General features: G+C 37.9%; 1 protein-coding gene across 6 annotated transcripts in view; it reads left to right on the top strand.

The window, feature by feature from the left end:
- Positions 1–703: 703 nt before the first annotated feature.
- Positions 704–23,553, top strand: part of begain.L (brain enriched guanylate kinase associated L homeolog) — a 110,951-nt gene continuing 88,101 nt past the window's right edge. For 2 of the 6 annotated variants that reach the window (XM_041573074.1, XM_018230560.2), the window contains exon 1: positions 11,892–12,373. In XM_041573074.1, the coding sequence (XP_041429008.1) occupies positions 12,360–12,373 (14 nt within the window). In that variant the 5' untranslated portion in view covers positions 11,892–12,359. Of the gene's footprint in view, positions 791–2,172; positions 2,228–2,354; positions 2,450–11,889; positions 12,374–23,553 lie in introns of those variants that run through there. The other 4 variants (XM_041573071.1, XM_041573072.1, XM_041573073.1 and 1 more) reach the window with 4 other exon arrangements.

The raw sequence follows: 23,553 nt of genomic DNA, 5'->3' as shown, positions 1-23,553 counted from the left end.
CACTGAAAAAAATCTATGGATATATTTACCAGTTACAGTATTTACCAATTACAGTATTTCCATTACATTTCAGACAACTGGGTATAATAAAGCAATTTCTAAAGATAAATTACATTAGGAGGGTTGGAGATTTTGGATTAAACACAAATTATTATTTGTATTAATGTACCTTCTATTTTAGTGCATTGTACAAAGCTCTGGAAAAATGACCCCAGCTCTTTATCAAGCCTTGCTTGGAGATCTGCTACAGGTTTTACCAATTGCTAATTATGTCAGTACATGTACTCTGCCCACACCCAGTGCTAACTTTTTACTCACATTATACTGAAAGGGAACAGATACACTTGGTAAGTAATATTTTTGGTGGTTTTTTTGTACTACTGGATAAAATGTAAAGAGCATAGTTTTTTTGTCCACAGAAGGAAAAAAGTGGAAAGAAAAAGAGGTTTGCTGGCCAGCAATAGAGAAAGGGAAAAAGCATTTATAACATACATACAAGCAGACAAAATAAGTCACTATGCATATCCAAACGGTATGTCACACACACACACACATACACACACACTGAAACATGAAAAGAAAAGCAGGAAAATAATATCTTCTTATGCCTAGTTTGTGGTATATGAAAAGTAATATACTCAGTTAAAAATATATGCTTTGATTCCCACAAATATTACATTGTTTGAAATGTATTTGTGCATCTGTTTTTCAGATCTTGCTCTGCTGAGCTATTCATATACAGTAGTAGGTAATCACTAAGGATCCATTTCTCAGTTCTTGGAGAAACCCTGTGAGTTATCACCTTACAGTATCAGGTTACTGTCTTACATATCATTGCATGTTATACCTGGAATGTCACCAAACAATGAAGGAAGGGGAGATTTAACCTGGTTAGGAAGACAAGCACGATAGTGTAGGCAAATGCCTTTCTGCCCCTAAATATGTTTGGAGGTTAATCGTTTTAGTCACAGCTGTGGTGTGAAAAGTGGAGGGAATGCTTGACTGGTTAGTTGGGATGATTTCTAAGGCATTACCAAATGCCCTGATCTATAGATACTGTGAATCTGGAATCTCTCTTGTTAGAATGCATACCTGAACCTAACCCTTGACTTTAACGAGATCCCCAGTCCCTGAACTAGCCCCACAGCCCCATAGCATGTGTCACTTTTCAGAGGAGAGTCAAACGGAAATACCACTAACAATTGGCCACCTAAAATACCTTTTCTCATGATTGGACACACCTGCCTATGAAGTTCAAGGCTTAACGAGCTAATCCAACCAATTTGGTGTTGCTAGTAATCAGTATTGAGCAGTTACATGCATTTAAATTAGCAAAATTACAAGAGTACCCACATTTTTGCACAGCCAGTTTTTCACGGTTGATTTAATTTCATACAACTGAATACTGCTTCACTAAAAATCTTTGTTCAGAAAACACCCCAGTACTCTGATGTTCCTGGGAAATGAAAGACATACCACTGTTGTCTTTTTTGTTGAAAGTAGAGTAAATGATTGTGCAGGCTGAGAGGTTCCCAAACTTTTTTATATGACTGTATGTGTGTTGTATTCAGCAAACCTATCTATTAGAGATTATTTAAAATGCCAGTTTTTGGATAGCTGCACAAACTTGATCTTCAGAAGTATCTTGTACACACTCAGTTGAGGGCAAATTATTCTATTCATATTCAATTTATTTACAGCAGTAAAGTTGGAAAGACTTATTATTTCAAGCTCCTTTGGATTCTGGAATAATGATTGAGAGCTTAGTTTTTGACTGAGTAGATCATTTTTATTAAAAGGTCAAAGCCAAATTGGCCTCCGTCTGTACAGCCAATTGGTTTAGTATGAAATGAAAAGAGTAGTGTGCAGGGTGACTGGAATTCACTGAAAGTCCTATATACAGTACCATGTTTGGCAACAAAAGATATGAAACGCCTATGAAATAATATATATTGTTTCTGTAATTGGGAAAAAAACTGTGTTAGGAAGGAAAGTTGTGTACAGGATCAAACAAGGCAGCTGAATTTATCATCATCATCATCATCATCATTTATTTATATAGCGCTGTCAAGATACGCAGTGCTTTACTGCAGTTATATTTTAATTTACCCCTCAGATCCCAGTTACTCAGTGCTATTAATTAGAACAACTAATGCCTGTTTTTCACCACAGATAAGCAATAAGACAAGATAGATGGATGTGATGACCTCTAGCAGCAGTCATTGTAGTAAGTTTATGTTATGTATTGAGTTGAGTATCTGAATATAAATTGTATTGTGTAATTCAGTGTGATACTGAATCTATAGGAATTCTATTATCCAGTATATTTTTAGTCTCTGGTGCAAAACTTAACATTTGTCATTTTAGTGTAGGACTACACGGCATTTCCTGTGTGATCCGACGCGCTGCGCAAAAATGCAGGCGTCAAGTCCGATGCAACTGAAGTAAGGTAAGATATACAAATGTCGGATGGTGTCTCATCATTGATCAGACAGTCAGGAAGGCTATTAACATTTCAAATGGGTCACTAGACCTCTCCCATTGACTTATAAGTGAACTCAGCAGGTTTTAGGTGGCGAATTGTCGAATTTGAATTATTCCCAGGGTAAAGGTTTTGATAAATCTTGAAATTCAAATTTGATTCGAGTTTGGATTATTACCACTTTGAATTAATGAGTATTTTTACCAAAAAAAAAATCGAAAATTCGAATTTCCTATTCAACCCTTGATAAATTTGCCCCTGAACGTTAAATTTCGATTTTGAATAAAACATCAAAAATTAAACATGCAAAGCAATTGAAAAAAATCTTTATTTCTGAAAACAACTGAACTGAGAAGAAAAGTGTTTTCATTGTGAATAATCCCTTTTAGCACATTTTCATTTGGGGGCACATTTACTTAACTCGAGTGAAGGATTAGAATAAAAAATACTCAGAATTTCAAAGGTTTTTTTTTTGGCTACTTCGACCATCAAATTGGCTACTTCGACTACAACTTCGAATTGAACGTTTCGAAGTAAAAATCGTTCGACTATTCGACCATTCGATAGTCGAAGTACTGTCTCTTTAAAAAAAACTTCAACCACCTACTTCACCAACTAAAACCTACCGAGCACCAATGTTAGCCTATGGGGAAGGTCCCCATAGGCTTTCTAACCAATTTCTGAATAATGGATTAAAATCCTTTCGAATCGTTTGATTCAAAGGATTTAATCGTTCGATCGAACGATTATTCGTTCGATCTAACGAATCGCGCTAAATCCTTCGACTTCGATATTCAAAGTCGAAGGATTTAACTTCGAGGGTCGAATATCGAGGGTTAATTAACCCTCGATATTCGACCAATAGTAAATGTGCCCCTAGGTGTAGGTACCAGTACCACCATTTATTTATGGCCATTTATGGATCATACTTCATTTTACCATGTCAGAGGAAAAGACATGGCAGCTTCCATATATGAATATATCAAAATATGCAGATGAATTCATTAATAAGTCTATCTGTTGAGAATAAATAATCTCCGATAAGGGTGCATATACAATAAGTAAAGACATCGGGGGGAAACGAGCTGCTAAATTATGTTTCAGGTCATTTTATGTGCAGTAAGAGAAATTTGAGGCATGACTGGTTAGAGCAATGAATGTTTCTACAGCTTGTTTTTGTGTCCTTTTGGTTTAACCTTCATAATAGTTTTTATGAATAGCTGATCCAATGTGTTGAACCAATGTGTTTTCCATATGGTGTTTCATTCCATATTTGTCATTTGGTATAAGTGGAAGCATAAATCTTTGTGACTGCAGAGATCAGCAGTTGTGGATGATTGAATCAATACATAAAGTTCACAATGTTCATATAACATGATTAATTATCACTACTTTCTCTCTCTCTCATAACTGATTTGTATTTGATGCTGCTAAAATAGAAGCAATTCCCAATACAAATCCTTAGCTGCACAGTGTAAATTTGAATGCTGCTATTGTATAAGCTGCTGCACCAGGTCCCTCTTAGATGATAAAGGTGCAATGATGATGTCTATAGAGGAAGAAATATTGAACCATATTTTTTATGGTGAATCATTTTTGTTGGCTTTTGTAGCCACCAGCATCAGTCAACCATGGGTCCCCAACCCTTTTCACCTGTGAGCAACATTCAGATGTAAAAAGAGTTGGGGAGCAACACAAGCATAAGTTCCTAAGGGTGCACTGCCAAATAAGGGTTGTGATTGGCTATTGGATAGCCCCTATATAGATTGGCAGCCTACAGGAGTTTGTGGCAGTACAGATGATTTATTTGCAACCAAAACTTGCCTCTAAGCCTAAAGCACCTGCTTTGAGGCCACTGGGAGCAACATCCAAGGGGTTGGGGAGCAACATGTTGCTCACGAGCTACTGGTTGGGGATCACTGCTTTACACAGTCTATCACAGAACATTATCATTTTAATAAAAGGATATGGTAAAACTTGACCTTTTGGATCTTAATAAAATTATTTTTCAGATTGCTGGGTGACATTAAAATCTATAAATCTGGAGAGATTTTCTTAGTACTATGTAAAATGGCCTAATCCTTGCTGAATATAATGATATTTTTAGTTTTAGATGTAGCCCTGGTACTCAGAGAAAGTTCTCTGTATTCATTCCCTGAATTGTTAAGTCAACAATTATAATTGTTAATAATAATTATACTTGATAATTATTATCAATTATCAAGTAGAGTCACATTCTTTAACTCAAAAATGGTATTGGCAAAAATGTATGTGCCTCAGGGATCAATATGTCCCTATTCAATTTCTAAATTCAGGTTACGAAAGATGCACTCAGTCGATCAATACATCTTTCACAACCTGAAGTCACATTCTACCCTTCATTTTCAATGAGATCAGATTTCCAATTTATCTCAAAAGCTTGAATTAAAAAACAGATTGACGTTTAAAATTATACAATGAACTTGCCAGCATTTAGAAGCCAATTTTTTTTTCAATTAAAATTTCTGGAAACTCGGATTTGCATTTTTGCCATGAAAATTTTTATAAAACTGCTCCTTGGAGTAATAACATAATTATTTGTGAGAGTATATTCCAGCGCAGCAAAAATTCTTCTCAGTTGCCTTTGTTTATAAGCCTGGCCCTCTCTTCTATGGCACAAGACCTGGTTGTTGAAATTATGCCAATAAAGAAGCAGGATTTATAGCGTCTAATTTTTCTAAAAATTATATATGTTGCAAAGTTTTTACTGCTGTTAAAATGCAAAACTTTTCATTCAACAATTCATTCAAATTCCAAATTAGACGTTCCATAAACATGTATAAAAATGATTTCCTGGTTTAAAAAAGTATTACTTTCAGTACCATGGACAGAGTTTCTTTTTCATACTTTTAAGATTAGAGGCTGGGATTAACTTCTGTATATTCTGTGCCTGTTATTGGTATTAACAACCTAGCAAAGCTTTAGCGCTTATTAAGAACATTGGAACCTTGTTATTGTTGAATGGGCTTTTTAAAATGGTTCTTGGCAACTATTTTGGCAGCTTATAATGGGCAAATTATACATTATTTAATTATTTCATAAACTGGGTACAGTACTTGTTCCAGCCAAAAAAGGGAAAAAAAATGCTTGGTAGGCTGGAAGAAGGGTTTAAAATCACAGGCTTTCAGAATTAGCAATAATTACATTAACATTAATAAAAGGATGTCTAAGATTTTGGATTCAAAACAGGCTGTTTCTGATTTCTAACATCCTGTTATTAGTATATAAAGTAGTATTGTGTATATCATAACTAAAGTAGCATCCTTCACATCAAACGGAATATATTAATAATCAAGTACTTTCCATATTTTACAGTTACAGGTTACTTTATAACTTTATAAATATTTAGCAGTTAATATGCACAAATATTAATAAGTTAGCTCATTTGTTTTTCACATCAGATACTACATAGACCTAGCTATACTAACTGTACTAATCACTAGTGGTACCAGTCAAATACATTTGGTTGCTTAGATTTAGTTGAGAATGAGGCCCTTACAGTTTAAGAAATAAAATACCTTCTATTGCTTGGACTGTTAAATAATACACCTTATACTATTTGTGCTGCACCATTTTGTGTACATTAAAACATTATAAAGCTCGTTAAGACCATAAGTCCAGCATTCAAAAATGGACACAAATTAGTAAAAGCACTATTGACACTAAAGAACACTGGAATTACCAGCACCCTAGACATGGTATTGCAATTGCAATATTGCAGTAGACACAACTTGGGGGCATATTTAGCAAGGGTCGAATTTTGAATTGAAAAAACTTCAAAATTCAAATTCAAAAAGACCAACCGAAATTAAGTTGAATAGGTCCGTATTCGGCCGAATTCGAATCGTTCAAATCGAACGAATAGCACATTCGATCGAATTCGATTCAAAGTTTTCCCAAAAAAACCCCATAGATTTTTCAATAGTCCACCAATTGACTCCCATAGGCTAAAACAGCAATTCGACAGGTTTTAGATGGTGAATGGTCGAAGTAGAATTTTTAAAGAGAAATTTCAATATTTTTTTCAAATTCAAATCGAATTTGGACTATTTCGTAGTCGAAGTACACAAAAAATAGCTTGAATTTTGATTTTTTGACCTTGGATAAATCTGCCACTCGGTGTGCGGTAGTACTGGTATGGAACATGTTATCCCTAATGCTTGGGCACTGGGTTTTTTTCCGGATAAGGTGTCTTTCTGTAATTTGGATCTCCATATTAAGTGTCTACAAAGAAATTTAAATGTTAAATAAACCCAATAGGATTGTGTTGACACCAATAAGGGTAAAAAGGCTAATTATATCAAGGTACTGTTTTATTATTATAAAGAAAAAGGGAATAATTTTAAAAATGTTAATGATCTGATTAAAATTGAGTCTATGAGAGATGGCATACATGTAAATTGGAGCTTTCTAGATTATGGGTTACCAGGTAACAGATCCTATACCTGTATTTTGAAAATTGCACTTCACATGCTGCACTGCGGTTGTAAATGATGCTTTTATCTAAACGTTACTTCAGTCTCGCCAATGCAATATCATCTCTTCAATGTGTGCCTGTATGTTATCCACTCATTAGATTGCAAGCTCTATGGCAAGGGGACCTCCATCCTCTTGTGTCTCTTACCACATGCCACAATCTCTATATATATTTATACTTATGTATTATAACCATTTTCATTTCTGTATGTACTTTTTACCCTGTAAAATTGTACAGCACTGTGCATTCTAGTAGTGCTATATAAATAGTTATATATACATACATCCATACATACATCTATGACCCCAAGAGCATTTATCCCGTTTTTATTATTTGTGGCCAAATGGTTTTTCTACTTTACGCTTGTTTAAGGCATGCTGAATTCATGGCAATGCTTTTTTTTTGTTCAAATTTTGTGTATGTTACTTCCTTGAGGAGCACCATTACTCATAGTTTGTAATGCACTTGTTTTGCAATGGTGAAATCAGGGCTGATTTTACAAATGCATGTGCCATCCTTCGGGTATTGTAAACAACATCAGTCAACAAACACATGTACAAATACCCAAGAACTCACAGCTCATTGGTACATTTGCAATTTCATGTACAAATACCCCAGAACACACAGCACAATGGCACAGTGACTATTTCATGTACAAATACCCCAGGACTCACAGCACAGTGGCAATTTCATGTACAAATACCCCAGAATTCACAGCAGAATGGCACAGTGACTATTGCATGTACAAATACCCCAGAACTCATAGGACAATGACACGGCAGCAATTTCATGTACAAATACCCCAGAACTCACAGCAGGATGAACCCCCCAGAGCCCACAAGTACAAGTAATAAAAACTGCAGTTCTATTCTTACTAGTATGCTGCTGCTGCTGCACTGACAGTAAGAGGGGGGAGAGGAGGAATCTGCAGAGTAGCCATGCCAACTTTCCTTCTGTGTCAGCCAAGTCCAGCATGAAGAAAATGCTTTCCCTCCCCCTCACCAGCAAAACCCAGTGTGTATGGAGATTCGAATACCAGTCTGTCATCCAATCACTGCAGCTCTTTGGCACTTCTGCAGTTGATTTAGTGCTGCCTGCCTGCACTCTCTATTCTGTGCTGGGATGCCTCAATCACATCCTGGAGGTGGGGCTCTGTGAATCCCACAAAAAGCACCATTCATTTAAAAATTTAACCCACCCCTCTCCTGAGCCACCTGATTCCTTCCTTAGCTGCTACTTCTACAACTAAAATAAAAAGCGAATTTCGCGAATCGCGGGCATTCTCCTCGAATTTGCGCCTGGCAAATAAATTCGCCCATCACTTGAGAGTATGCTACATTACATAGTCGGGGATGGGGAATTTTGTGGGGCCACGGCCCTCTTGGCCCCAGCAACTAAGTGCCAGTTTTGCACTGTCCATTTAAAGGTAACACTAACATACTGGGGATTATTTACAAAGGCAGATCAAATTCACAGATGCTCTTCTCCAGACATGATTGTGCATAGGCATTTAGACATACAAGTTAAGTTGCATTGGCAGGTGATTGGTGCTTAGGAGCCCTGTCCTTATTGCTTGTGCTATGGCAGGTGGTAAGTACAGAGCAGCCTTGCACCAGCCAGAGCACAGGGACATTTACGAACAACATTGGGACAAATTTACTAAAGCGAGAAGCGGCTAGCGCAAATTCGCCAGCTTGACGTCATTTGGTTACTTCGCAGATTTACTAACGGGTGCTGGCGTAAATTTGCCAGCGAAGTGGACCTACTCTAGCCCTACTTTGCACCCTTACGCCAGACGAAGCTGCGCTTTGGCGAAGAGACGTAACTACACTAATTAACTAACTTGCGCATTTTACTGAACGTTACCTCTTGTGCCAGACTTTACTTTGCCAGGTCAGACCAGGTGAAGTTAAACACAATAGATAGGAGTTTGTCCAAAAATAGTTAAAAATTTTTTCTAAGTCCCAAAAAATGCTGGCGCCTTTTACTTTTTTAAGGGTGATAGTATGGAAAATAGCGTAAATTTTTTTGGGGGTTCCCTCCTTCCCCCCTACATTGCCTAACATATGGCAACTCAACGATACAGTGGGCACATATGTAGGGCAATCGAACACCTTTATTTTATTTTTATTATTATTATATTTTTAAAGGTTCCCTGGGCTTGTGTAGTGTAATGTAGTTGCTGCAGCATATATATCCATTATATTTTAACTTTGCGCCATATTCAAATTAGACATCGCTAGCATAACTTCGCTTTGCCTGACAAAGTAACGGTAGCGCAACTTCATTACCATTCGTCTCCCTGAGCGCAACTTCGCATTTTAGTGAATTTGCGTAGCGCTGGTGAAACTATGCCTGGCGAAGTGCAGCAAAGCTGTCGCTGGCGCAGCTTCCAATCTTAGTGAATTTGCCCCATTGTTGGGTGAAGCATTACTCGGAGGGTTTTGCAATTGTTAATAGTAGGTGCCCTGTGCTTAATATACTGTATGCCTCTACACCTTACAGTACTAGTGCACCTTAAAACCTTAAAACTACTTGGAAGAAAACAGACCCATGCCGTGTGAAATCTATAAAGCAATAAACTAAGAATTGTGTATTTTTGCAGACACTGAATTGACATGACAACTAATTCACAAACCTTTCAGTCTATAGAAGAACTGTTCTGCAGAGTCAGCACATACAAACAAGTACATATAATTACACACAGATATCTTCACACAAAAATACACTCACAGATATTTTACAAAAACACAGAGAAACCAAAGATGTACCTGACCCTCACCCTGTAGTTTAGTATAGTAATAGTCATGAGCAGCGGGTTGGTTGGGTTTGGACCAAAAAGGTGAGCCCCTGGTGAGGGTGAGGTAGGTTGTGGGTCATATTTCCAGAAGGGCCGCCCTTTGGTGGTGTAATAGTGCTGCTCTCTACACTGTGGTTGCTGATTTCATATAAGTCATCAGAGGGGAGTTCGCTGGTTGTGGGTCATAAAGTAGAAGAGGACTTTGTGCTGGTTTTGGATGCCAGTTGGAAAGTGGAGTTTGGCTGAGATTTAGGTTAAAAAAATTTCTCTCTCTCATCACTGCATAGATCCTCTAGAAGGGATTTTATTTAAGCCTCTATAGGTATTTCCATCATACCTAGAGGTGTTGAGGGGTCACATCAAAGAAAAATCTGTGTAATACTTTCTTGACATAACCCAACACACAAATCCTAGAATGACTCTTCCCAAGCCCTGTTCACCTCCCCAATATCCTGATGGCCAGTAACCGAGTGCTCCAAACACCAAAAACAAACATTATAGAAGTAAAGCTGGACTTTTGCATCTCACAAGTCCTATCTACAGCAATAAAGTGGCTTAAATGTAAGTACCTGGCTACATGTAAGCAACTCTAACAAGGGGATATCATGGTTATGACATCTGACATGATTGCAACACCTTTGACTGTGAACAAAACTCTATACTCTAGCTATATTTTCTGTTATCTGTATATATGCTGAATAAATTATCAGGAAACCAATAGAATTTATTTAATTTATTTATTTTTATTTAGATAGCACCTTTAACAACTAATGGGATTTATTATTTGGATTGCAAAGGGGTTGTTCACCTTTGAATTAATTGTATGATGTACAGAGTGATAGTCTGAGACAATTTGCAAGTCATTTTAATTTTTTATGGTTTTTGTTATTTAGCTTTTTATTAAGCAGCTCTCCAGTTTGCAGTTTCAGCAATCTGGTTGCCAGGGTCCAAATTACCCTAGCGACTCAGCAATGATTTGAATAAGAGACTGGAATATGAATAGGTGAGGCCTGAATAGGAAGAGTAGTACAAAGTGGCAATAACAATACATTTGTAGCCTTACAGAGCATTTATTTTTTAGATAAGATCAGTGACCCCCATTGGATAGCTGAAAAGAGTCAGAAGAAGAAGGCAAATATTTCAAAAACTATAAAAATTAAAAACTGATGTCAAATTGAAAAGTTGCTTAGAATTAGCCATTCTATAGCATATTAAAATTTAGCTTAAAGGTAAACCACTCGTTTTAGGGCTCTTACACATGAGCGTTTTTACCTGCGCTCCCTTGCGTTCCGTTTTTCGGCATTCAGCCGCAGGGGAGCGCAGGAATAGACGCATTTCATTATTTCAAATGGGGCTGTACTCACACAGGCGCATGTAGGCGCGAACGCAGGAAAAATGCAGCATGTTGCGTCTCAACCTTATTCCTGCGCTCCCCTGCGGCTGAACGCCGAAAAACGGAACGCAGGGGAGCGCAGGTAAAAACGCTCACGTGTAAGAGCCCTAATACTTAGCACCATTAGTTAATAATACACATTTAAACATCAAAAATTGTGGATATTTTGCCACCATGCACTCCTTTTACCAATATTGTGATGTTTTAGTTGAAGGTAGCTTGTTCAGTTCAGACAACCCTATGATTCATTTGGGAAAATTACATAATACCCCTACATTTAACAGTGTAATTTGATGATGCTGGCAGACACTGCAGAACAATGTGGCAATAGACATGTTAAAACCCATTGTTTTTCTGAATAACAATTTTGACAGCTTTTTGCAATGTATCACATTAAAAGCATAGTCTGCTTGCAGCAAGGTTAAAAAGCTCTCAGTGCATCTATTGCCCCCTGACAATGAAGAAGTTAAATGTATTTGTTGGTATCTAGGAATTCAGGGAAGCTTCCTGCAGAGAACTGGCATGGAAGAAGTTAAATGTTTTTTCTGGTGCCTGTGAATGCATTACAGAGCCGCCTGCTCGTGAAAAGTTAAACCCCTTGGCTTCTCTGTGTGATATTAAAACCAAATTATTGACCGATTACAAATGTAAGAATTTCAATTCTTTTATGAAAGTGGAGGTTGCCTCAAAATCAGCCAATTGCATGCGTCCGCTCCTGTTGCTGTAATAATGAGAGAAAAATGCTGCAATCTTTGTAATTCTGGGTGTCAGGCACCTCTATCTGCCTGAGTAGCACAGTGCATGCAATGAGCAAGAGAGCGAGCTGGTTCAACTTTCTCTCTGAGAAATTCAGCAGGCACAGAACCTGTTACTTGACTTATCCTTTCCAGCCCCCCCCCTCCACATTTTCCTCCTTAGCTCTACAACTGAGTCATTCTGTTGCCTATGGCTCCTGGGTATGCACGGTTTGTGAAGTGCTGCAATATTCCTCAGCTAACCGGTCAATGTTATTTTCTGCTAATGCAGACTCCGCTTAGCGTCTCTCTGTAGCTATATGCTTAAAACCATCAATGCAGCCTGAACTATGTATTTATACGAAGAGTGAAATCTTAATAGCAGCATTCACATGAGACTCCTGTTTGGTTTCTTGTAGGCCTCCGCTGCAGATATGGAGAAAATAAGGTAAGTGTCTCTATTATTTATATCTTCCAAAATCCTGAATGTTTAAGCACAACCATTTTTGAAAAACCCAGATTAAAGAGGAAATTGGTGTTTGCCTTGTAACGCAGGTGAATTGTAGCAGCAGGCTGGGGGGAGACAGTGGGGATTTGAAATAAATGTTTTAAGCCTCTATATCATTCCTGCAGGCAAAGCTTCCTCAACACAGATTTGCACAAGGGAGAATTCCTTCCAGTTGTGCACTGCAGGTTTTAAGATGAAATGCAGTTTTTTTTATTCTTTGTTTGCTAATTCAGATCACAGTCTTTGCTTATTTTAATGTAAAAAGGATAGCAGCATGGCGAAACAGAACAATCTTGAGTTTTCAACATCTGATTGTGTTGTTTGTTTGCAAATTGCTCATACTGCTGTGTTGCTGGCATATGTTGTTTGTTTTTTATTCTGGACAGCAGCATCTACGTTTTCTTTTATGTGCAGCTGTGTTGTATTGTACTGTAACAGTTTGAAGTCTCATCTTTGTGTTGATTGAGAACTGATGTTCTATGGGCATTTGTGTTAGACTGAGAGAATTGCTGGGTAAATTTATTTTCAACGTACCTTCTCTGCTTCTAATTAGCTCGTCTGCAGACAGTTAAATATATAATAGATATCAAATTAATGAATGGCAGTCGTTTGCCACTTTTTAGATCAGCGTACAATGCAACGTGACTTAGAGCTGGGAATCTTTTAATATGATTTCTGTTCAAAACCTGATAAGGATATAGAACTGCTGAACTGCAGAAAATAATAATAATAAAAACCTTACCCTGACAACCATATTGTCAACTACATGGACTGTTCTGCAGGTGGTAGTGAGATGATTGCCGCTGAATGAAAATAACAGCTTTAATGAGAAAGCATCGTGTAACGTTACAATGATAGAGAGGTGTTATCATTAGGATGTGCTGGGGAAATGAATGTTAGGGACAGGCAGTCATTTTGCACTCAGGCAGTTGCAGAGCTGCAACTCTCAGCATCCTTCTCCCCTTAGCTTAAAGAGAGGTTGTATTAGTAGAACAGCTAGAGTGCAGAGTGTTGCATATTCCCAAATGTGGAAGTATGAAAGCTGAGGGCGTTGCAGTTTTTTTTTCTGAATGGCACAGAAATATAAGATATTAAAAGTAACAATAATACAATTGGAAGTTTATAGAGCAATGGATTTTTGGCTCAGTGACCCCAAGGAAAGGCAAAACACAATAAGGGTTCTATGGAAAGGCATACCTGAATGCTTTCTTATAGTGTTTCTATTTAACCCAACTTCTATGCCTTTTACTAGATCCAATTCCATATTCCTTACACAAGTGCTTAGTATATAGCAAAAATGCTATGCTTTGGTGTAGCAGCAAGCCCAAGACCCAAACGCATGTGCAGTGTGTAGTCTTCAGAATAGGTACATGCGATGATTTTCTTCGTCATGACCTTACCCACTATGAGCAGGATGGCTCGCATACATAATCCCAGCTATGCCTGCCCTCTTTAAAATGCAAGCCAATAGCAACTGCTTGAAGATAGACATCAATCGGCAGCCTTTGCTGCACATTACTGCACTTTAATCAATCAGTGGCTCTAAAAAGTTTACCACTAAATTATAAAACTCCTCATAATAATGAAAGTAGCGTTGTTGCATGCATTGGTGCTGCTTGTGCACTGCTGTTTTATAATAGATGACAGCACACAAAATACTGTTACGTGCAGGGTGAGAAAGCTGGGAGGTTGCACATGTGAGGATCCATCTTAATGAGGTTGATCTTGTAAAGATGGTGCCTGTGAACGAAGCCAGTGTTAGAAGTTTCTTTAATGAAGCAGTTAATTTCAGAAGTGGTATTTCTCAATAAAAACCATGGATCTAGGAGGGGAAGGGGTGACCAATCTTATAATGTGTTATTGAGAAGAGGGGTTTCCTTGTCCTTTAAAGCTGAAAAGATGCAATAATTTGAAAACTATAAAAATAATGAAAGACCAACAGGACATTCTATAATAAACGAAAAGTATATTTGAAGGTGAACCACCCCTTTAAATAGTGGATTATCCTTCTGTTTAAAGTTAAAGATGGAGTTTTGCAAATATATATAATGCCTTATGCCTACATATTTCAAAAGGCCTACACATTACTTGGCTTACTGCTGACTGGTGTGTCAGCCTATCTGTATACTCCCAACAGTGCATAAAGACAGTGATTGTTAGTGTTCTTTCATGGACACAACAACGTTGTTTTATCAGGCCCCACTGTGTGTGCAAATGTTTCCCTTGTAAATCACTACCACTACCAAAATAAGATGATTTGAAATAAGCACCCAGACAGATTAATTCTGTGTATTACAGACCTAAATTCTGATTATATGCGCTACTTGTTGTCACTTCTTAAATTAGTATTCTTGTATCTGTAGTACTTACTTGAAAACAATGCAGCTGTGTAAAATACTAGTAGGTAAGAATATACAAGATTTATCTCTTGAAAGCAGAGGCACTTTAAGTCCCAGAATTTATCACTTCACAATGGAAAAAGGTGAGGGAAGGGCTGCATTTCACTGGGAGCTTAAGGGCTAGTCCACACGGGGAGATAGCCACGCGTTTGCGGTCGCGGCGACAAAGCGCCGCGCCAGTCGCCGCGACCGGCGCAGGCGACAGTTTTGTATGGGCGCCTATGTAAAAACGCCTGTGCTAACCACACGAGGCGATGCGCTTTTCAACAGTCGCCTGAAAAAGCCTGGCCAGGCATTTTCAGGCGACTGTTGAAAAGCGCATCGCCTCGTGTGGTTAGCACAGGCGTTTTTACATAGGCGCCCATACAAAACTGTCGCCTGCGCCGGTCGCGGCGACTGGCGCGGCGCTTTGTCGCCGCGACCGCAAACGCGTGGCTATCTCCCCGTGTGGAATAGCCCTAAGAGAGTGGGGAGCTCATCCATGTGACCAGAGATAGAATATCATGGTTTCCTTTCCTTACAAGGATGCAGTTGAATCTGCATATCAGGCATGTCTGTGTAAATAAAAAAAATATTTCTGGAAGTGCAGTGTTTATGCACCTTTTCTACAGCAACCAGAGGATCTCATGTCAAAAAGGTGGTATAGTTTCCCTTTAAATACACTGCTGTGATTCCCAAGCATGGTTAAATCAATGACCTATCCAATACACAGGGCATAACTTCCATTGTTCTACTCCAGCTCCATGACACACTTACCGAGGTACAGAAAGCTAACTTTCTGTTGTCTCTCTCTAATTGTGCTTCTTTTTATCAATACTGACCAGGGGGGCTCACTTCCTATTACTATTGACCAGTATAGCTTACATTAATATAAGGTTTTTGGTTTGGGGGCGGAGTACAAGGAAGAGAGCATTTCTGAGACTGCTGATAAGTTTGCAACCTGGTTGTCTCCATATTTCTCTCTCTGAAATGATCATAGATTATAGTCCGCTCTGTTAAGTCTTCAAGGATAATCACCCTGAAATCCCCTAATGTACAAATAGAAACAATGGACTATTGCAAGGCATCATAGGAATTTACAGCTCAAACCCAAACCAGGTTGGCCATGAAGGCCTTTTTGTATAGCTCTATCTTTATTTTAGGGCTGAGAAACTTTACTGAATGCTGACTTTAATCAAACCAAAAACCACAATATCAAAGAATGAAAAAAAATTCTAACTGATTTTTTTTCTTTTTATCCTGATTCAACTCTCCTTCCTAAATAGAATTTCCTCCACATCCCATTATTTTCTTTCCTAGTTCTTAATTTCCCACTTTCTCCATTTACTTATCCTAATTTTTCTATAACATAGCTCTCTCTCCTTACCACCTCTCTCCCCCCACATTCCCATCAACCCTACATTGTCTTGCTGACCCTTTGTTATTTGCTCATGCATTCCTTTTACTGCTTTCCTTTGTCTTTCCCTACAATAATGCTTTTTTCCACCCTTTCTTTATTGTCTGTATTTTTCTTCCTGTTATCTTTTCTTTAACTATTTGTAAGGAAGGGGATCTTTTATCCAGAAACCTGATATCCAGAAAGCTCTGCATTATGGGAAGACCATTACCCATTTTATTACACAGTCTATTTTATGCCAGTCTATTTTTTTTTATATAATTTTTTAAGACTTTTGGTGATCCCTTACCAGAAAACCCAAGGTCTCAAACATTGCAGATATAGATTCCATATTTGTATTCCTTTTTGCTCTGTTTCTAGGCACCTTTAATACCCCTCTGCAAGCAGTTTTCCTGTTTTGTCCTCTTCCTTGTTATCTTTTATAACTTCTTATTTTCTGTTCCAATCTTAATATCTAATATCTCATATCTAAACAGTTACCCTTCTAATTTACCTCGGACAATCCGTATTTCTTCTATTAAACATGCATTGATGTCTTCTAGCACAAAGAAAAAGGAAGCATCAATGCAAACTCAGTTGACCAAGGAAAATAAATAAAACTCTCAAATAGGAGATCAGGATCAGAGAATCCCTTTCTTCACTATAAATGGCTATACTTCATAAAATCTGACACAATTTATAACCTATTTTAGTAATTTCTAGTAAAGCACCTCCTTTAAAATACCACATTATTAACATTGTTGACATCAGTATAGCAAAAGCTGTGGATGTCTGATCAGCATATGCAAGATAGTGATCAAACTATCAAAGAAAGAATAACTTGGCAAACTCACACATAAACAATATTATAGATAAATTTGAAAATGGATTTGCTTTAGGGTAAGGACACACTGGCGTTTTGGGGAGATTTGGTCTCTCACTCTGCGCCGGCTAAAATGAAAAAAACGCCGGCGCTAATCACACGCGGCGATTCGTTTTCCAAAGTCGCCTTAAGCGTTTGGGGAGGTTAGTCACCGCAAAGACGAGGCGATTAGTCGCCAGGCGACCAAATCTCCCCAAAACGCCCAGTGTGGCTTACCCTTAGGAAATAGAATAGATGCTTTTAACTGACTTTCACTGTCTATTGATGGTTTGAGATGGGTGGACCTTGCCTGCAATATGCATGTTGTCATTACAAACTCCCACTGCTTTAGTGATTAATTCAATCTGTACACCAAAGGTGGCTGAGGTCAACTGCAATGTTCTGTAATGGATGTTATTAGTAGCTTGTTATCAGCCTTCTCCTTTAAATGAGGACATTATAAAAAATGTATAAAGAAGTCCTGCTTACTCCAGCAAAGCCTTGCATTATGCATTTTTAATGTGTCTCTTGCATTAAAGACTTGCTGATATTATCATAGCTTTTCATGCACATTACAGCTTGTTCAGATAACTACTGGTAAAATAATTCACAGTGAATATAAAGTATGTAGTAAGGAATAAATACATTTGAACATGCGCACTTCAAACCTCCAAGGAAATACACAGTAGTTGCCTTGCACGAATCCCAGCCTTGCTGTGAGCGTGCATGTGTGGCATTGTCATAGCAATGGCAGTTACTAGGCACCATTTTTTTATGCTAGCTAGGATTATAAACTGTTTTCAGTGCAGTTCTGCAGCACATCCCATGAAACAAAAGACAATCGTACCATGGATATTTTGTTTTTTTTTTTTTTAGAATATCTTTATAGTTCTTTATTTATTTATCTTTACAGTAATACCTAGCATTAGCAAATTATTTGAAACAACATTGTTTTTTAGGCAGGTGACTGCAGTGGGCTGGTGACATTGAAGCTAAATCGCCTCTCTTTTGTGCTCATGCTTCCATCTTTGCTTAAGATATACAGCACTATATGAAATAGCTTTATAACTATTGCTGCTTATGACACAACTTACATTTCTGTTCAGCATCTGGTTTCTTAATTTCAGGTACATGTTATTAGTTGGTCTTTAGAGGAGGATTGGTGGGGAAATATGTTTGTATGAAGAGTAAATAGGTGCAAAGGGCAATAACAAAAGTCGTGGACATCCCTAAACAAATTTGCAGCCATCTGTGAGGCTAGAAGAGGCTGAGGTATGAGGTGCAGAAAGTGGGATCAGAATTCCCATAAATATTTTTAGTTCTAGAAGTCTAGAAATATATAAACATGTATCTGCTACAAATTTGAGTTTTTTCTGCTGAATGATGCATGTTTGCTGACCTTTTCCATTGTACAGCTCATTAGACTATTCATTTATAGCTTTTTATCATCAAATTATTATAATGTGTCACAGTTCTTTTTAGTTAGAAAATGAGTTCTGAAGTAACACATGGATGGGCTGTGTGTTTAGTTCCAGGGAGGGCATTGTACGTAAACAATAAAGGTGAATAGCAATGAGATTACTTTAATGTTGCTAATGTGTTTTCACTACATGCACCCTCAGTAATGAGCCAGTGCAACACATACCACTAATTTATAGATCCTGCAATTTGCCAATACTACAAAACACATCATACCCTGGAATCAGCCCGCTATTGGAGAATCCTTCGAGTTGTTGCTAAGCAACAGAAAGACTGCTGCTAAAGTAGTAAAGCCCTAGTTTAAATACTCTTTATTGTATGCTGTAATTAATAAGCATCATTTTATTAATAAGGCCACAGTACTTTGTGACTAGTTAAATATGTCCTTGAAATAATGGTACCATGTACATTCTAACCTTTATACAGTACTGTAATTGTAATGTAAAATAAAGGCTGTAAGACAAGTTCAGACAGACCACTGCACACTGTGCCATTTGCTTTCTCCAAAGGAAATGAGTTGCTTTGCTGGGCTACATACTGTTCCAAAGCGAAGGCATCAAAACAATGACAGTCGGTGGGATCACAAGCATGAGCATGTTTTGAATATATTCAAATTGCAATTATTTTGGTTTTATGCATAGCCCCAAAACAATTTTTTTCCTGATTACACAGATTAAGTGACAATGCATCACTTAAATAAATATCATAGGATATTTCTTTTATTTCCCTAAAATGTCAAGGATAATAATAATTTTGACTGACTATGGATTACTATGGATCCGCATGTTTACATAGCGTAAGAGAAACCATTGGAACAGTTTGTGATGGCTGCACTGAAGGCTATTATTTTCCTAGGAAATGTGAAGCTGAGAATAACATTCATATGCTATAGCAGTAACCTGGCACCAACATTAAGAAAGAAAATGTGTTTGTTCAGATGTTCTCTTCTACCATTCTAATTAGTTTATTCTGTCTAGTGATGGGCAAATAAATTTGCCAGACACAAATTTGTGGTGAATTTCTGGGTTTCGGCGCATAAAAAAAAAATTGTCACACATCAAAATTATTCGGATGCCCATTGACATTAATGCATTTGGACCCAAATAGTCGTGCATATAAAAATTTTGCTCATGTCAAAATTGACGCGCGTCAAAATCATTTTGACGCCCATTGACTTCAATGCGTTTCGAATTTTTCGCTGTTTTGCAAAGATTCATCCATCATTAATACTGTCTATTATGGTAGAACTGATCTGACGACCTTAGGCTGGTTAAATATAGAAGGGCTCATTTATGAACATGGACGCTAAAATGCACAAGCACAGTTGTCAAAAACAGTTGCGTCTTCCCTTACTCTTATAACTCATAGTAGACTGATCAATACTAATTGCTGATTGGTTGCTATTGGTAACTGCACTTTTGAAATATAGTACCTTTTTTGTAAATCAGTCCCTGGAAGATATTATACGTTAACTTGGTCTTCTTTTGAGCTATCTGGCAGATACCTGCGTGCTTCACCTAGTCCAAACAGAAATTATTTTGTTCATATGTTCAAAGTAGATTAATATTAAAGGGATACTGTCATGGGAAAAACATTTTTTTTCAAAATGAATCAGTTAATAGTGCTGCTCCAGCAGAATTCTGCACTGAAATCCATTTCTCAAAAGAGCAAACTGATTTTTTTATATTCAATTTTGAAATCTGACATGGGGCTAGACATATTGTCAATTTCCCAGCTGCCCCAAGTCATGTGACTTGTGCTCTGATAAACTTCAATCACTCTTTACTGCTGTACTGCAAGTTTGAGTGCTAAAGCCCCCCTCCCTTTTCCCCCCCAGCAGCCAAACAAAAGAACAATGGTAAGGTAACCAGATAACAGCTTCCTAACACAAGATTACAGCTGCCTGGTATATTTAAGAACAACACTCAATAGGAAAAACCCATGTCTCACTGAGACACATTCAGTTACATTGAGAAGGAAAAACAGCAGCATGCCGCAAAGCATTTCTCTCCTAAAGTGCAGGCACAAGTCACATGACCAGGGGCAGCTGGGAAATTGACAAAATGTCTAGCCCCATGTCAGATTTCAAAATTGAATATAAAAAAATCTGTTTGCTCTTTTGAGAAATGGATTTCAGTGCAGAATTCTGCTGGAGTAGCACTATTAACTGATGCATTTTGAAAAAAACATGTTTTCCGATGACTGGATCCCTTTAATGTAGATAATGTAGATTCTCATTGTAGCTTAAACTTTGCAGCTATTAATCCTATCAGTATCTACTAAGGATGAATCCCAATTTGGAATTTGCCTGAAGCTCAGCTTTGTTGGCCAAACTGAATATCTGTCCTTACAACAATTTAGACCACTGAACAACTGAAGGAAGAGATTTTTTTAATGAGTCATGATTTAACAAATTTACATATGCAATTTAGAGTTTGGATTCTTTTATGGATTATATTGTTATGTATCTGAATACCTTTACAACACTGCTGAACTAAATGTAGGGAATCGGTGCAAAAGCATTGCCCTTATCCCTGTAATGGCAGAAGCACAGAGTCTGTGTGCTGTAAGCTGTTACCTAGCAACCAGTTAGTCATTGATTTCAGTGCAACAGGAAGTGACACAGCAGCTAAGGAGTGGCAGGCAGGAAAAGGAAGTCACAGATACTGGCAAAAGAAGAGAGCCTGGCATAGAGAGCCGCATGGTGGACAGAGAAGGAAGCAAGAGAGCTGCTGGTGGGCCCAGAGAGCTGAGAGGCTCCACCAAAATCAGACATTTGGATCGGGCTGGCACAGGGAAGCCACATACTGTGCCTGGAGAGACAGAGAATGTGAAAGGAATCCAGACTGGAGGAAAAAACAGCAGGAGATTCCTATCTGAGCATCCAAAGGGGATGTTAATCGCACTGTATGACTGACTGTGCTGGCCTCGCCTGAAGAGAGCTCTAAAGTCTCCAAAGAGGATTTGTGAGTATCCTGGTTAAAGGGACAGTACCCAAAAGAGGCGCTGAAGAATAAAGAGACTGTGTATTAAAGGACTTTGCTTTTATTAGTTAGGCAGACAGTTTGGCGCTAGCAAGTTAGTTAGTGAGGCCCTTTTGCCAGCAGTTAGGAGTGCTGCATGTTCTAGTTGGCCATTTATTTTATATAAACCGTTATTTAGTGTGTGTGTGTTATTACTGTATTCCTAGTGGGGCCAACCGTAGGTGCATTCCCGGATCCCACTAGGTGGAGGCACTGCGCTTGTAAGTACCGGGTACCCAGTCTCTCCCAATACCACTGCGGAGTGGCTCAGGTTTGTCCCGTGTCATCAGGTAAGCGCCACACGTGGAGTGTAACACCGACAAAGGGGTGTCGAAAGGGTTACATAAATAAGCTTGCATATAATTACAGTGCACTTTAATGGAACAAGCTATTGGTAATACTGGAATTTAAACAGAACAGTAAAATATGGTATCCATCTGACAGGGATACAATGTGAAATAAATAATGCACATATACTAGTACTAGAACATAGCCTAAAACCATACCCATCATTGATCTCTCATAGTTTATAATCACTTGAATATTTTGCTAGCTAGTAGCAACACACTTAGGCTGGCAATGCATTTAGGATATCTTGCTGGATTTCTTAGATCACAGAGCCCATTATAAGTCAAGGCATTTCCATTTGACAGCTCACATGACTTTCTTTCACAGATTTCTGATCTTGCGTCATTACACAAGAAAAAATTGGTATAAACTGCCCAGCGGAAACCTCTAAATTTATGGATTTCATGTCAATCAACACTGACAACCCAAAATACTGATGTCAATATAGGGAATAGATACAGCAAAGCACAATGGAAAATGCTAAATTGATTTGTACAGCACCCATCAGTGAAGGAATTGGAGAACCAGTAACAAAAAATAATGAAGGTGTTTTGCATGCACTCAAATACTGAGCAGAATCAATTCATGTAAGGAAAACCTTAATCATGTCTATAAGCTAATGAAGTCTACAGAAAGTCTTGAAATAAAGTAGAACAGTTTTTCTTATTTTGAATGTGGCCCATATATAATTTTACATTACAATCTAAAAGTACACAATCAATTCAATCAGTTTAGCGGTTCAGCAGGCCTATAGCAATAACGATTCATACCTTCCACAGCAGCTCTCCTTCTTTTTGTTATGCCATATTATGAGTAACAATGACACTACACATGCTCACTATGCTTTAGGTAGCAGAAAGTGAGGTTACATTTGTCATGATGTTATAGGGCTGATTATTAACCAACACAACAGTTAAATAAATACTTCTTACTTGAAATATATATATATATATATATATATATATAATATCAAAACAGGGGGGTTGTGGGAGCACTCTAAAGGCTTTAAAGTATATATAAGTATAATAAATGCTATTGCATATGTACCCAAATAGGGGTTATTTTGTTACAAAGTTATGATCATAAAATTGATAAGCCACCATACCACGTCAAGGTAAACCCCGAATGGCGGTCCCTAACTTGTTTTATATTTTATGTGCATTTTAGCATTACCTGTAATCCATGTCCGTTGAACGCTGTTTTTTCAGTGAGGGCTAAATCCTCCCCAGCCAGCAATCAGGCTTTTAAAGGAGAGATATTCCCAAAACAAACGCCCAATTTTAAAAGCATAGGAACACCACTAGTTTAAAGGGGGGGTATGGGGTGCTACAACCACTGAAGCTATGCCACAGCTCCTGGCTAAATATACAATATCAAAACAGGGGGGTTGTGGGAGCACTCTAAAGGCTTTAAAGTATATATAAGTATAATAAATGCTATTGCATATGTACCCAAATAGGGGTTATTTTGTTACAAAGTTATGATCATAAAATTGATAAGCCACCATACCACGTCAAGGTAAACCCCGAATGGCGGTCCCTAACTTGTTTTATATTTTATGTGCATTTTAGCATTACCTGTAATCCATGTCCGTTGAACGCTGTTTTTTCAGTGAGGGCTAAATCCTCCCCAGC

The sequence above is a fragment of the Xenopus laevis genome, chromosome 8L (assembly GCF_017654675.1).
Source record: "Xenopus laevis strain J_2021 chromosome 8L, Xenopus_laevis_v10.1, whole genome shotgun sequence".
Classification (NCBI taxonomy): Eukaryota; Metazoa; Chordata; class Amphibia; order Anura; family Pipidae; genus Xenopus; species Xenopus laevis.
This window is presented reverse-complemented; position numbering and strand designations above follow the sequence as displayed.